The sequence below is a fragment of the Muscardinus avellanarius genome (assembly GCF_963383645.1).
Source record: "Muscardinus avellanarius genome assembly, chromosome: 1".
NCBI lineage: Eukaryota > Metazoa > Chordata > Mammalia > Rodentia > Gliridae > Muscardinus > Muscardinus avellanarius.
In genome coordinates, this window is record NC_137786.1 from 185018375 (window position 1) to 185035241 (window position 16867).

General features: G+C 43.1%; 1 protein-coding gene across 2 annotated transcripts in view; it reads left to right on the plus strand.

Moving 5' to 3' along the window:
- Nucleotides 1–259: 259 nt before the first annotated feature.
- Nucleotides 260–16867, plus strand: part of IPO7 (importin 7) — a gene marked incomplete at both ends in the record, with an annotated part of 68222 nt that continues 51614 nt past the window's right edge. For both annotated transcript variants that reach the window (XM_080707066.1, XM_080707067.1), the window contains 2 exons: nt 260–343; nt 16233–16314. In XM_080707066.1, coding sequence (XP_080563192.1) covers nt 260–343; nt 16233–16314 — 166 coding nt within the window. The remainder of the gene's footprint in view (nt 344–16232; nt 16315–16867) is intronic.

Below are 16867 nucleotides of genomic sequence, written 5' to 3' on the forward strand. Positions count from 1 at the left end.
CGGCGGACTACGTCTCCCGAGGTGCCCCGCGCGGGCGGACTACGTCTCCCGAGGTGCCTCGCGCGCGCCGGCAGGAAGTGGCCGGAGCATCTCCCGCCTCCACGCCGCGGCGGAGAGGTTCTATCCGGGGCCTTGGCGCTTCTCTTTCCTTTCGCGCCGGTTGCCGCTGCGGAGCGCGGCGGGTCCATGTGCGCAGTGAGTGGCGCTATTCCTGGCCCAGTAGTACCCGTGCCCCGGGTTTGACCGAGTCCGCGCCGCGATGGACCCCAACACCATTATCGAGGCCCTGCGGGGCACCATGGACCCAGCCCTGCGGGAGGCCGCGGAGCGCCAGCTCAATGAAGTAAGGACGCCGGGCTAGCGGCGGCGGCGGCAGGCCGAGCCCTCCGGACCTGGCCGGGAGTGCGGACCGCGTCGCCCGGGGCCCAGCTGGAGGGGTGGGGCGGAGAGCTGGCGGCGGTGTCACGCCGGTGCGCCTCGGTCTGGTGTCGTGGCGGTGGCCGTCGCCGAGGCTGCCTTTGCGTCGGATCCGGATCCGGATCTGGGCCTCAGGCTGCGGTGTAGGCTGAGAAGACTGTCGGGGCGAGGCGGGCGTGACGGGCTGGACACATGGCCTGCTTGGGTGGCCCGCCGCCCTCTGGCTCACTCCCAGCTCCTCTTCTTGCGCCCGGGAGGGGGCGAGACTCACTGGGCGGTTTTTCAGACGTTTCCGAGATGAGTCTCGCCGGCTCCGGGTCTGGAGGGGCTCCTGGGAAGACTGGTCCATTGGGGATTGTGTCTGCAAGCCTTGTCACTTCTCTGGGTTGCTCAGTGTGGCCTGCCTTTCGGCACAACTTCCTTCTGTCCGACTAGCTGCTAAGTAAAGCTTTAAGGGAAGCCTGCGCCTCCTTGGCAGGGCAGGGGTAGTGCGGGTTATATATATATGAGTGATACTTGCTCTTCTGTCATAATGTCACAGTCGGGAGGCGGGGTGATGTAGTGGAAAGGGTCAGGTGAAGTGCACCCTTCTGGGTATAGCTGCATCACTGATTTCCTCAGTGACCTTGGGCAGTGACTTAACCTCTTGATCCTGAGTTTTCCCCATTCATAAAATTAGGCCACAGTGTCAAGCAAGATAATGAGTCTGAGTGCCTTGACACGTGCCGGACTTCAGATGATTTAGATACTGGATTTGTTGAGGGTTGGTTTCTTTCTTCCCCATATTTTTGGGGAACACACCTTGGAAAACAGCGTGTAAGGGTATTTTATTGTACTCTTATTCTTTGTTTCTTTTGCAGTTTTTCATATTATTAATGATGTATAAATGGCTTCCAAAAATGACCATTATAACGTTATGCCAGTTCATAACTTTTGGTACACTACTGAATTGGACAGTTTTACTGGTTTCCTGAACATTTTTTTAACTTAAAAAGAAGCCTTTTTTTTTTTTTTTTGTGGTACTGGGGGTGGAACCCAGAGGCTTTCTACCACTGGGCTATACTCCCAGACCTATTTTTGGAAACAGGGTCTCACCAGGTTACTGAGAGCTTCACTAAGTAGCTGAGGCTGTCTTCAAACCTGTGTGATCCTCCTGTCTCAGCCTCCCAAGTGCGGGGATTACAAGTGTGCAACACCACGCCCGGCAGAAGCCTTACCTTAATAGAAGAAATTCAGTTATTTTATGCTCCTCCTGGCTGGCACTTTAAAACATTACTTATATTGAAATACCAGAAGCAGCAAAAATACTACCAATTGAACAACTTTATTCCACAGTGTACTAGAGAGTTCTGCTATCAAGAAACTTAATAGTTCAAGAAGACCCACCCACCTACAGTTGAGATGAATGAAGCATAAAATATTTTCAAAATAAGAGTTAAATCTTTTATATGTAAATGAGACCATCATACTATCCTAAACAAATGCATGCTCAGCTTCTTTGACACAAAGTCACCTTGGAGGTCACTTAACATTTTTTGAAAATTAATTTTTGTATGTTTGTGGTACTGGGAATTGAACCCAGGAGCATTCTACTTTTGAGCTACACCCCCAGCCCTATTTTATTTTTATTATTCCAGTACTTGGAAGGCTAAAGCAAGGATCGCAGATTCGTGGCCAGGCTCAGCAACTTTGTGAGGCTCTCTGCAACTTAGTGAGACCCTGTTTAAAAAAAAAAAAAATTGGGCTGGGGGTATACGTACCTCAGAGGTAGACCTTGGGTTCCATCCCCAGTGTCCCACATACACACAATCTCACTAAGTTGCTGAGGTTCTTGGTAAATTGCTGAACCTGCAGTATTGCTTTTCTCAGTCTCCCAAATCCTGGGATTCTGGAATGTGCCACCATGCCTGGCTTTGCATGTAATTACTAATTTAAAAATTATTACTTGTGCCGGGCGTGGTGGTGCACGCTTGTAATCCCCGCGCTTGGGAGGCTGAGACAGGAGGATCGCGCAGGTTCGAAGCCAGCCTCATCTGGCTTAAGAGACCCTGTTTCCAAATAAAATATAAATTAGGTCTGGGAGTGTAGCCTGGATGTAGAAGGTCCCTGGGTTCCATCCTCAATACCACCAAAAAAAAAACCCCAAACAAATACAAATTATTACTTGTGCCGGGCGTGGTGGAGCATGCTTGTAATCCCCGCACTTGGGAGGCTGAGACTGGAGGATCTCGCAGGTTCGAAGCCAGCCTCAGCTACTTAGTGAGGCTTTCAGCAACTTAGTGAGACCCTCTTTCCAAATAAAATATAAAAAAGGTCTGGAAGTATAGCCCAGAGGTAGAAAGCCTCTGGGTTCCACCCCTAGTGCCACACACACACACACACAAAAATAATAAATAAAAATAAAAATTATTACTTGAAGTCAAATTTAGTGGTGCACACCTGTGAGCTCAATGGTTGTGAGGCTGAAGTAGGAGATTGCAGGTTTGAGACCACTTTCAGCAATATAGCAAAATCTTGAGCAACTTCATGAGACCTGTTGCAAAATAAATGAAAAGGAACCAGGTGTCAGCCAGGCATGGTGGTACACACTTGTAATCCCAGTACTTGGGAGGCTGAGACAGGAGGATTGTAAGGTTTGAAGCCAGCTTCATCTACTTAGGCCCTCAGCAACTTAGTGAGACCTTGTTTCCAAATAAAATATAAAATAGGTCTGGGAGTATAGCCCGGAGGTAGAAAAAAACTTATGGGTTCCATCCCCAGTACCCCCCCCCACACACACACACACACATAGGGCTGGGGGTATAGCTCAGAGGTAGAATGCCCATGGGTTTCATTCCCAGTACCAAAGGGAGGGGGGAAACGGACCTGGGTGTGCCAGCACATTCCTGTAATCTCAGTACTTGGGAGGTTGAGACAGGAGGATTGCAAGTTCAAGGACAGTCTTGGCAAGTAGTGAGACACTTATCAACATAATGAGAACCTGTTTCCAAATTAAAAAAATAAAATAGGGCTGAGGATGTAGCTCAGAGATAAAATGTCTGGGGTTCAATCCCCATTGCCACAAAAAAAAAAAAAAAAAAAAAAGAAAGGAAGGAAGGAAGAAAACCAATCCCTGGAGAGTCTTGAGACTTGAACATAGTAAGAATGAGGAAGTAACATTTTAGTTTTGAGAGGCTTTTGCTTTGGAGAAGGTGATTGATCATTTTACATGTCTTATTCCACTGGAGCTGTATTTGGCTCATTTAGTTAAAAGAAAAAGATCTTTGACATTTGAATGAGTCTTTTCTTCACAAAATAATCACTGACTGTAAAAATTGCAGATGTTTTCAAAGTATAGTGCAGATAGTTTGAAAACAAAACAGTGCTCTGGTTACAGTTAGCTGTTAAATATGCTTAGAACTCCTTTTTGTGGTACTGGGGATTGAACCCAGGGACATTCTGTGTCTGAGCTACACCCCTACCCCCTTTTTTCTGGTTTGTGTGTGGTACAGGGAACTTCTACCTCTGGCTATACCCTTAGACCTAATTTATATTCTATTTGGAAACAGGGTCTCACTAAATTGCCGAGAGCCTCACTAAGCTGCTGAGTTTGGCTTTGGACCTGCCATCCTCTTGTCTCAGCCTCCCAAGTACTGGGATTACAAGCCTGCACCACTGTGCCCCCCTTTTCCCAGCTCTTTAGCATTTTTTATTTTAAGAGGATCTCCTAAGTTGGTTAGGGTCTTGCCAAATTGTTAGACACTCTCCTCAAACTTGAGATCCTTCTGTTTCAGCCTTTGGAATCCTTTTATTTTTATCTCTCAGACCTGTTTCCTTACTTTTTTCTGTCTTAAACCAAGGAGTTCCCTGACTACGAAGTTTCCTATCTCCCTTCACTTGTTTACTTTTCTCTGTAGTATTGATTGATTTACCATCCATATTTTATTTATTTCTCTTCCCACTAAATTTTTAAGTTTAACAAGGGTAGGAATTATGTTTTGTTAACCATTTTCTTTTTGTTTGTGGTCCTGAAGATTGAACCCAGGTTATAATACCTCTGAGCTACACCCCCAGCCCTATTTTATCTTTATTTGGAAATAAAATAAGGGTCTCACAAGGTTGTGAGTGTCTCACTGTGACTTGCTAAGACTGTCCTTGAACCTGCAATCCTTCTGTCTCAGCCTCCCAAGTACTGGGATTACAATGATCGTGCCTGGCACAGTATAGGGATTAGCTCTGTTATACTGCCCTCATCTCAAGGATGTTTGGATGTGTGTGTGTGTGTGTGTGTGTGTGTGTGTGTGTGTGTGTGTGTGTAATTTTTTATTTTTTGGAGGGTCTGGGGATGGAACCCAGGGGCATTCCACCTCCAAGCTTCCTCCCCTGCCCTATTCTTTACTTATTTTGAAACAGGGTCTCAATAAGTTACAGAGAGCCTCACTAAGTAGCTGAGGCTGTCTACGAACTGTAATCTTTTGGTCTCAGCCTCCTGAATGCTGGGATTACAAGCTTGCACCACCATGCCTGGCTCTATATTTTTTATAATATGTAGATTGTTACAAGATCACACTGAGGACTCCATTTTTAGCAGGTATTTTCAAAATACATCTGACTTTGTATTTTTTTTTCTTTTTTTGGTACTGGGGATGGAATTCAAGGGCATTCTACCTCCAAGCTCACCCCCAGTCCTATTTTATTATTTTGAAACAGGTCTCACTGAGTTGCAGAGGACCTCACTAAGTAGCTGAGGCTGTCCTCGAACTGTGATCCTCCTGTCTCCCCCTCAAATGCTGGGATTACAAGCATGTGCTACCACTCCCAGCTTGACTTTGTATTTCTTACTGATTAATTCTGTAGTATATGTTTTGATGTCATTTTCTCTTTTTTGGACCACTGTTAAGTGATTTTGGAACTCATTGTTACTTTCTCGTTCTAAATATCTTTATGTAGCAAACAATTGTCTTTAAGATTGGAGAAAGCAAGCCGGGCGTGGTGGCGCACGCTTGTAATCCCCACACTTGGGAGGCTGAGACAGGAGGATCACACAGGTTCGAAGCCAGCCTCAGCTACTTAGTGAGGCTCTCAGCAACTTAGTGAGACCCTGTTTCCAAATAAGGTATAAAATAGGACTGGGAGTATAGCCTGGAGGTAGAAAGCCTCTGGGTTCCACCCCAGTACCACCCCCCAAAAAAAAAAAAGATTGGAGAAAGGTACAAGTGTTCTGGAAGTACAATTAAAAGCTTTTTAGGCATTTGACTTTTTAAAAAATGACTGAAAAGTTCTGTACAGTCCTCCCTAGGTATTCTAGGACTCCCAAAGATGCTAAAATCCTGAGAATGCTCAAGTCCCTTAAATAGAATGAGGAAAAATTTACAAATAACTTATATACATCCTTTGTTGTACTTTTTTTTTCTTTTTAATGTGTGCTGAGGATCAAACCCAGGGCCTCAAGTGTGCTGGGGAAACACTCTAGGGGATTAGCTACATCTCCAGCCCTTTTATTATTTTATATTGAGACAGGATTTCACCAAATTTTGCCTAGGCTGGTCTATAATTTGTGATCTTCCTGCCTTGGTTTCCCAGGTAGCTGTGATTATAGGCAAGAGCCACTATATCTAACCTCTTGTATGTGTATATATTTGTGTGTAGTGCTGGAGATTGAACCCAGAGACTTTTCTTTGTACTGGAGATTGAATTTAGGCATTCTACCTCTGAGCTACACTCCTAGCCCTATTTTTTATTTGTATTTTGAAATTGTCTTGCTAGATTGATGAGACTCAATACTTGCTGAGGATATTCTCAAACCAGTGATCCCTTAATCTTAGATTCTCAAACCAGTGATCCTTCAATCTTAGCCTTCAAAGTACTGGGATTACAAGTATGTTCCATCATGCCTGGCAAATCCAAAGACATTCTACCTCTGAGCTATGCCCCCAGTCCTATTTTTTTTATTTGGAACCATGATCTTAAGTTACTGAAAGGCTTGCTAAGTTGCTGAGACTGGCTTTGAACCATGATCCTCCTGTCTCAGCCTTCCAAATACTGGGATTACAGGCATGCATTACCATTCCTGCCTAACACAGAGGCATTCTACTGAGCTACACCCCCAGCCCTATTTTATTTATTTATTTATTTATTTATTTATTTATTTTGGTGGTACTGGGGTTCCTGGAAGCCCTTCTACCTCCGGGCTACACTCCCAGACCTATTTTTATACTTTTTTTAAAATTTGGAAACAGGGTCTCTTAAGCCAGCGTGGCTGGCTTTGAACCTGTGTGGTCCTCCTGTCTCCGCCTCCCAAGCGCAGGGATTACAAATGTGCGCCACCACGCCCGGCTTTATTTTTTATTTTGAAACAGGGTCTCGCTCAGTTTCAGAGGGCCTTCCTGATTTGCTGAGGCTGGCTGTGAATCTGTCATTGATCCTCCTGTCTCAGTCTTCCAAGTATTTAGGATTATAGGTGTCTACCACCATACCTGTCTTCCCCTAGTACTTTTATTTTTGTTGTAGTATTGGGGATTGAACCCAGGTGGTTCTATCTCTAAGCTATACCTACAGTCATTTATTTATTTATTTAGAAACAGGGTCTCCCTAAGTTGCTGTGAGTCTGGCCTTGAACCTGCAGTATTTCTGACTCAACCTTCCATGTACTGGGATCATAGATATACACCACTGTGTCTGGCTTATTTTTTTATTTTCATACAGGCTCTTGCTGAGTTAGTATACCGGCCTGGAATCTGGAATTCTCCTTTTTCAACTTAGCAAGTACTGAGATAATGGGTGCACCACTATGCTGAGCTTTATTTTTTATTTTATTTTACTTTCTGTGTGGAATTCAGGGGCTTCTACTTCCAGGTTATTCCCCCAACCCTATTTTATTTTTTATTTGGAAACTGGTTCTTGCTAAGTTGCTGAAGTTAAGCATGTGCCACCACACCTAGCTTCTTGTTTTGTATTTTGAAACAGTCATTAGCTGGGCGGTGGCGCACGCTTGTAATCCCCGTGCTTGGGAGGCTGAGACAGGAGGATCACACAGGTTCGAAGCCAGCCTCAGCTACTTAGTGAGGCTTTTAGCAACTTAGTGAGACCCTGTTTCCAAATAAAATATAAAAAAGGTCTGGGAGTATAGCCCGGAGGTAGAAAGCCTCTGGGTTCCACCCCCAGTACCACACACACACACACAAAAGATAGAATCATTGCTTAGTGTCTCGTTAAATTGCTGAGGCTGGTCTTGAATCTGTGATCCTCCTGTCTCAGTCTCCCAATAACTGGGATTACAGGCGTGCACCACCATGCTGTTTTAACCCCATAAACTTTTTGTTTTTATTGTGCTGGTGATAGAACCTGGTTCCTCATACTTTACCAGCCATTAAGTTATTTTCCCATTCCTTTTATACTTTTGTCTTCTCTAGATTACTTAAAAGACCTAATATAAATGCTTTGTGGGGTGGGTTCTGGGGATTGAACACAGGGGCATTCTACCTATAACCCCAGTCCTTTTTTTTTTTCTTTTTTTTTTCCTTCGGGTTTGGGGATGGAACCCAGGGGTATTTGACCTCCGAGCTACTACACCCCCTGCCCTATTTATTATTCTTTATTTTGAAACAGGGTTTCGCTAAGTTTCAGGGGGCCTCACTAGTAGCTGAGGCTGTCTGCGAACTGCGATCCTCTGGTCTCAGCCTCCCAAATGCTGGGATTACAAGCGTGGGCCACCACGTCTGGCTCTGTTTGTATAATTAAAACAGTGTATGAGCCAGGCGAGGTGCTGCACGCTTGTAATCCCAGCATTTGGGAGGCTGAGACTGGAAGTTTCCCGTTCTTGGTTGGACAGCCTCAGCTACTTAGGCCCTCTGCAACTTAGTGAGACCCTGTTTCAAAACAGAGTAAACAACAGGGTAGGGGGTGTGGCTTGGAGGTCGAATGCCCCTGGGTTTCATCCCCAGACCCGCAAAAAAAACAAAACAGAACAAAAAACAGTGTCTGTCTGTGTCCTGTTGTATGGATCGAGTAAGATGATGCATGTGGAAATTCTAGCAGAGTGTGTGGCATCAGAAAGTTTTCTCCGTATTTGAACTACTGCATTAACAAATTCAAGGTGCAATAGTTTGTTTCTTGCCTCATTCTGTTAGTAGTTGTAATTACAGTGGAAAATCTTTTCATACTAGTAAGTAGCATTATTACATGAAAACTGGCATAACTACAGGCCTGGCACATAATGGGCTCACAGTAAATATTTGAGTGAAGAAGGAAGTAAAAACTTGAATAATAAGTCAGGCATGGTACTTGGGAGGCTGAGACAGGAGGATCCCAGGTTCATAGCCAGTCTCAGCTACTTAGTGAGGCCTCTCTCTCTGCAACTTAGTGAGACTCTGTTTCAAAATAAAGAACAAAAATAGGGCTGGAGGTACTATGTCCCTGGGTTCAACCCCCACTACTGTTCAACCCCCAGGCCATCTGAACCATGATTTTCTTGTCTCAGACTCCCAGATGCTGGGATTACAAGCATGCTCCACCACACCTGGCTGAAAATCATTTTTAATTGTTGCTTATTCTCCTAACCATCAGCTCCACATCCAGTTGCCTGCTAGGTGACTGAAAGAAACTGGAAGACTGTTTCTCCTTGACGTTTATTTTCCAGCTTCTTGAACCAGATTAATATCTTTTGTGTGTGTATGGTGCTAAGGATTGAACCCAGGGACATTCTACCTCCAAGCTACACCCTCAGACCTATTTTGTCTTTTATTTGAAAACAAGCTGAACCTGAGATGCTCTTGCCTCAGCCTCTCAAGTACTGAAATTACAAGTGTGTGCCACCAGGCCCAGCTCTCAAACTTAAATCTTAACTCATGTTTTCTTCCAAGTCAGTTTTTCCTCTAGACAGTATCACTTGTTTTTTAATTGGTACTGGGATTGAACCCAGAGGCATTCTACCTTTGAACTATACCCCAGCCCGGTTCCCCCCCCCCCCCTTTTCGGGTCTGGGGATGAAACCTAGGAGCATTCGACCTCCTAGCTATACCCCCTGCCCTATTTTTTATCCTTTATTTTGAAACAGGGTCTCACTGAGTTGCAGAGGGCCTCACTAAGTAGCTGAGGCTGGCTGTGAACCATGATCCTCCAGTCTCAGACTCCCAAATGCTGGGATCACAAGCGTGTGCCATTTTATTTCTGATTTGAAAACAGGGTCTTGCTAGGTTGATGACAGCCTCATTAAGTTGCTAAAGCTGGTCTTGAACCTGTGATCCTCCTGTCTCAACCTCCCAGGCATGCGCTACCACATCTGGCTAACCCAGAGGCATTTTACCTCCAAGTTATACCCCCAACCCAATTTTATTTCTTATTTTGAAATAGGGTCTCGCTAAGTTGCAGAGGGCTTTGCTAAATTGTTGAGGCTGGCTTTGAATCTACAATCCTCCTGTCTCAGCCTTCCAAGTACTGGGATTACAAGTATGCCACTGATTGGCTCCTATTTTATATTTTATTGGGGAGGGCCTCACAAGTTGCTGAGGCTGATGATGAACCTGTGATGCTTCTGTCTTAGCCTCCCACGTACTAGGATTTATAAGTGTGCACCACTACGCCCAGTTCTGTTGAGGAATTTTGAAGCGATGAATTAAGGGTAAATGTTAAAGTTATCTGTGTTGATAATAGATAATGAGAAGGAACAAAGTTTAGAAAAATATGTTGTGTATGTTGTGTTATGACTAGCAGCTTTTTTTTTTTTTTTTTTTTTTGCGGGTCTAGGGATGGAACCCAGGGGCATTTGACCTCTGAGCTACACCCCCTGCCCTATTTTTTTTTTTTTTTTTTGGTGGTACTGGGGTTCCTGGAAGCCCTTCTACCTCGGGGCTACACTCCCAGACCTATTTTTACATTTTCATTTTGGAAACAGGGTCTCCTAAGCCAGCGCGCGGCTGGCTTCGAACCTGCGCGATCCTCCTGTCTCCGCCTCCCAAGCGCGGGGATTACAAGCGTGCGCCACCACGCCCGGCCCCTGCCCTATTTTTTATTCTTTATTTTGAAACCAGGTTTCACTGAGTTGCAGAGGGCCTAAGTAGCTGAGGCTGTCTGAGAACCATGATCCTCTGGTCTCAGCCTCCCGAATGCTGGGATTACAAGCATGTGCCACCACGCCCAGCCTTGGCTAGCAGCTTTTAAATTAGAGTATTAGTTTCTATATATGTGTGTGTGTGTGTGTGTGTGTGTGTGTGTGTGTGTGTGTGTGTGTGTATGACCTAATTAATGGTATATGACTTGTCTGTTGCTTTAGTACTCTAGTTTTGACTACTAGAATCCAAGGGCTTGAAGAGAAGACTGGGCCTATAATTAGTGCTGGCATCCAGAAGTTGATTTATATCTTGACTCATAATGAAAAAAATCTATTGTATCATCTTCTGAGACATGTGTCACATCAGTGTTTGCAAGAGTGTTGCAAATATCATAATTGCTCAGTTTTTAAAGAGTTATGCAGAAAAGGTCAGATGTTACTGATACTTTTACTTAAATTTATTTATTTATTTATTTATTTATTTTATTTTTATTCTTTTTGGTGGTACTGGGGTTGGAACCCAGGGGCTTTCTTTATTTGGAAACAGGGTCTCACTAAGTTGCTGAGAGCCTCACTAAGTAGCTGAGGCTGGCTTCGAACCTGTGTGATCCTCCTGTCTCAGCCTCCCAAGTGCGGGGATTACAAGCGTGCGCCACCACGCCTGGCCTTAAATTTATTTTTTAAATCACCATAAAATATAGAGAATTTTTTTTTTTACTACGTGATAGGTTGTTGTACTCAGGAGTGTCAGAAAGTTATTAGAAATCAATTGATGCCTAGAAGATTGAAGGAATGGTTTTTACTAATTTGAAAAGTTAATACATGACTTTTTTATATGATCTATATTTTATAATTTATGTGATCTATATTTTATATGATATTTTATATGATCTATGTTTTATATGATATTTTATAATTATACATAAATATCTGTGCCCCCCCTTAAACAACTTTGGTGTAGTATAATTTGCATACCATGAAGTTTACCTGTTTCAAGTGATGGTGATTTTGTTGCATGTGCATGTGTGGTACTGGGAGTTGAACCCCAGACATTGTGCATGCTAGGAAAGTGCTCTATAAGGCCCTTTTTCTTTTTTTATTTTGAGACATAGTCTACCTAAATTAACTAGGCTGATCCTGGACTTGGCAACACTATAGCTTCAGTCTTCCTGCATAGTAGTGATTTTTAGTAGAATTATACAGCCATCAACAATCCAGTTCTATGTTCTCACTTTTTTTTTTCCCCCCAGTACTGAGGATTGAACCCAGGGGCATTCTGCCTCCAAGCTACACTCCCAGCTTTATTTATTTATTTGTTCATTTATTTAGAAACAAGGTCTCAATAAGTTGCAGAGGCCCTTACTAAGTAGCTGAGGGTAACTGGGAATCCATGATTCTCCTTTCTCAGCTTCTCAAATACTGGGATTATAAGCATGTGTCACTATGCCCAGTTTGTCTCACTTTTTTCATACTTTGATTTTATGACATTTAGTATTACTCTTTTTTTGTTTGTGTGGCACTGAGGATCAGACCCGGGGGAATTCTATCTCAGAGCTACCCCTCCAGCCTTATTTAATTTTTTATTTTGAAACAGGGTCTCACTGAGTTACTGAGGCTGGCCTTGAACCTGTGATCCTTCTGTCTCAGCCTCCAAAGTACTAGGATTACAGGCATGGGCCATTACACCCGCTTCGTATTACTTTCTTAAGTCAATTTGTGGTATCCCGGCATAGAGAAATTCCCTTTCCAATTCTAAGTTTAGCTGAGTTATGACTGTCCCTGCACTTTTGGGATTTATAGTTGTGTTTTGAGGGGATGCACATATTAGTGTAAATGCTGATTGGCAAAGTCCAGGTTGGGTGGCTTTTAAAAATAACTGTTGGAGCCTGGTGTGGTGGCACACGGTTGTAACCCCAGCATTTGGGAGGCTAGACCATCACCACAGCGGGTTTACTTTTTTCTTTTTTCTTTTTTTGTTCTTTTTGGTGGTACTGGGGGTGGAACCCAGGGGCTTTTCTACCTTTGGGCTATACTCCCAGACCTATTTTATACTTTATTTGGAAACAGGTCTTACTAGGTTGCTGAGAGCCTCACTAGCTGAGGCTGGCTTCTAACCTGTGTGATCCACCTGTCTCAGCCTACCAAGCGCTGGGATTACAAGTGTGTGCCACCATGCCCGGTTTACTTTCTTATTTATTTTCATATTGGGGATTGAACCCGGGGACTCTCTGTCAATGAGCTATATATCCTGAACTCTTTTTGGTTTTTGTTTTGTTTCATTAAGTTGCCTAGACTGAGTTGGGCATAATGGCACATGCTTGTAATCCCAGAATTGAGACAGAGGATTGAGGTTCAAGGACAGCCTCAGCTACTACTTAGTGAGTAGTAACTCAGTGAGACCCTGTTTCAAAATAAAAAATACAGCCGGGCGTGGTGGCGCACGCTTGTAATCCCTGCATTTGGGAGGCTGAGACAGGAGGATTGCACAGGTTCAAAGCCAGCCTCAGCTACTGAGTGAGGCTCCCAGCAATGTAGTGAGACCCTGTTTTGGTCTGGGAGTATAGCCCAGAGGTAGAAAGCCCCTGGGTTCCACCCTCAATCACAAAAAATAAAAAATAAAAAAAATAAAGAATGCAGGCCGGGCGTGGTGGCGCACATTTGTAATCCCAGCATTCGGGAGGCTGAGACAGGAGGATCACACAGGTTTGAAGCCAGCCTCAGCTTAGTGAGATGCTGTTTCCAAATAAAATATAAAATAGGTCTGGAGCCGGGCGTGGTAGCGCACACTTGTAATCCCAGCGCTTGGGAGGCTGAGACAGGAGGATCATGCAGGTTCGAAGCCAGTCTCAGCTACTTAGTGAGGCTCTCAGCAACTTAGTGAGACCCTGTTTCCAAATAAAATATAAAATGGGTCTGGGAGTATAGCCTGGAAGTAGAAAGCCTCTGGGTTCCACCCCCAGTACCACACACACAAAAAATTAATTAAAATAGGTCTGGGGGTATAGCCCGGAGGTTGAAAGCCCCTGAGTCCCACCTGCAGTACCACCAAAAAAAAAAAAAAAAAAAAAAAACCTGAAGAGATGTTAATACTATATGGAGTTGAATTGTAATAATTGGTTAGATATATGTTGAAATTATATATTAACTACAAATTAGTAAAAATTTAGATATAAACCGGTAAATCATGAAAAAATAAAACAGATTGGCTTACAGTTTTAAAAGATGGTAAATGAGAATGATTGGGAATGCGTAGCTTAGTGGTAGAACACTTGTCTAGCATGTACTGCACTAGTTTTTGGTTTGATCACCAGCACTGGAAAAAAAAAAGGAGAGGAAGACAAGAAATGATGGTCAGTTGCACTTGGTTGGGATTGATGAGAATGGAGAAAGTGGATATGTAACCTGAGCACACTACTGCACGTCTGTTATGGCAGTACTTGGGAGGCCGAGAATAAATAAATAATAAATAAATAAATAAAGCAGGTCAAACTTGATCTGAAAGTTTACATTATAGATGGTGGTGATGGGGGATTGAAGGTGACTGTGTGTTTTCTTGTAAAGTTATATATGGAACAATTTAATTTGAATGTTGAGTACTTTAAAAATATTTGTAATGCTGGGTGTGGTGTCACATACTTGTTACCCCAGTACTTGAGAGGCTGAGACAGGAGGGTCACAATTTCGTGGCCAACCTCAGCAACTTAGGCCTTTCACACAACTTAGTGAGATCCTGTTTTAAAATAAAACAATAAGCCGGGCGTGGTGGCGCATGCTTATAATCCCAGCATTTGGTAGGCTGAGACAGGAGGATCACGGTTCGCGGCCAGCCTCAGCTACTTAGTGAGGCCCTCTGAAACTTAGTGAGACCCTGTTTCAAAGAATAAAAAATAGGGTAGGGGGTATAGCTCAGAGGCTGAATGCCCCTGGGTTCTATCCCCAGATCCGCAAAAATAAATACATAAATAAAACAATAAAATAGGGCTGGTGGTATATCTCTGAGGTAGAATGCCCCTGGGGAGTCCATATCCAGAAGCACACATATTCTCTCTTTCTTTCTCTCATAACAAATATGAATTTAGGTATTTTTACATCAGATCTCTTGATGAAAAGTGATCCAAGTCTGTAATACAAAATTTGGAAAATAAGCTAGGTGTGGTGGCACATACCTATAATCTCAGTGTTCAAGTACTTGGGAGGCCAAAATAGGACGACCACAATTTCAAGGACAGCCTCAGCAAGAGACCTTGCTTCAAAATAAAAATAAAATAGGTCTTGGAGTACAGCTGGGAGATAGAATGCCCCTGGATTCAATCCCCAGTACCCATCCCCCAAAACAAATTGGAAAATAGGATATGTGTAAGGAATAACTCCTACCACCCCAGTGGCAATTGCTGCTTGCATTTTTGGTGTGTTTCTTTTCAGTATGTGTTGCACTGCATATTTATATATTCAATTTTGATTATATAGTTTATATCCTACTTTTAATTTTTATAGTGGGGATTGAACTCAGAGATATTTTACCTCCAAACCCAGTTTTATTGCTTATTTGGAAACAGGGAGGGCCTCACTAAGTTGCTGAGGCTGGCTTTGAACCTGGGGTCCTTCTCTCTCAGCCTCTCAGGTACTGGAAGCACAGGTGTGCTCCACCATGCCCAACTTGTATCCTACCTTATTTACTAAAGTTGTTTTCTCTTTGAAATGTAACATGTATAGAAAAGTGGTCTTAGAGCCAGGTGTGGTGCGTGCACACACGTGCTCATAGTGGTGCAATTTTCACAGACTAATACACTTGTATAAAAACAGTAACTATATCAGGAAGCAGATGTTATTAGTACTACTTCTTTGGAACCTACCCCTAAGCTGTTCATTTGTTTTTTTTCTTTTTTTCCATACTGGCAATTGAACTAGGGGCATTCTACCTCTTGAGCTACACCTCCAGCCCTATTTTATTCTTTATTTTGAAACTGGGTCTTACTAAGTGGTGAAGGGCATAAGTTGCTGAGGTTGGCCATGAACCTACAGTCCTCCTGTCTCAGCCCCCAAATACTGGGATTACAAGCGTGCTGCACTGCACCTGGTTTTTTGTTTTTTATTTATTGTATTTAGTATGTGTCTAGCCTCTTAACCTGTGTATAGGCAAATCATTACTGAAACAGAGAAAGAGATATTACAGAGGATTTTTCCCTTGTGTTGTTCCTACCAGTGTCGGTAATAATGTTACTTAAAAGAAATGGAAAGCTGGGTGTGGTGGTGCATGCTTGTAATACCAGCATTTGAAATGGAGGCTGAGACAGGAAGATCACGGTTTGCAGACAGCCTCAGTAAAAAAAAAAAAAAAAAAAAAAAAAAAAAAAAATGGAAAGTGCATTGCATTTGCAGGCAAATGCAAAAATCCAAAATCTTTTAGTTTTTTTTTTTTTTTTTTTTTTTTTGTGGTACTGGGGTTTCTAGAAACCCTTCTACCTCCAGGCTGCACTCCCAGACCTATTTTATACTTTTTATTTGGAAACAGGGTCTCTTAAACCAGCATGGCTGGCTTCGAACCTGCGCGATCCTCCTGTCTCCGCCTCCAGAGTGCGGGGATTACAAGAGTGCGCCACCATGCCCGGCAATCTTTTAGAATTCATCATAGTCAAGTTCGATATAGGAGAGTGGTGGGAAATAAGTCTGGGACTAAGTTACAAAGCCTTTTGTGCAAACCAAACAATGGAGAATTGGAATTCCTTGGTTCTGTTATTTTAACGTAATTTATTTACAGAAATTTAAAATGTACTTTCTTTGTTTGTAGGCACATAAGTCTCTGAATTTTGTTTCAACACTGCTCCAGATTACTATGTCAGAGCAATTGGATTTACCTGTAAGACAGGCAGGTAAGTTTCTTGAATTATTTTCTTTGTATATAAAGATGTTGTTTGAAAGGTTTCTGAATTAAATAACAGAACTATCTTGGGATGTCCCTTCAGTGATTATTCCTTCCTGAGAACCCACTTGCCCTCAGTGTTACAGCAAACACTGCAAGTATCTCAAAATATGGAAGGATTTTTTTTTTTTTTTTTTAACGGTACTGGGGATTGAACCCAGGGGAATTCTACCTCCAACTTACATTCCCAGGCCTATTTTTTTTCCCTTTATCTTGAAACAGGGTCTCATTAAGTTGCAAGGGTTTCACTAATAAGTATCTGAGAATGGCCACTAACCTGTGATCCTCTTGTCTCAGCCTACGAAGTACTGGGATTATAAGTGTGCACCACCACACCCAGCTGGTGGGAGAATTAATTAATTAATTAATTAATATGTGGTACAGGGGGTGTAAGTAACCCAGGGGCTTTTCTAGCTCTGGGCTATACCCCCAGACCTATTTTTTATACTTTATTTGGAAACAGGGTCTCACTAAGTTGCTGAGAGCCTCACTAAGCTGAGATT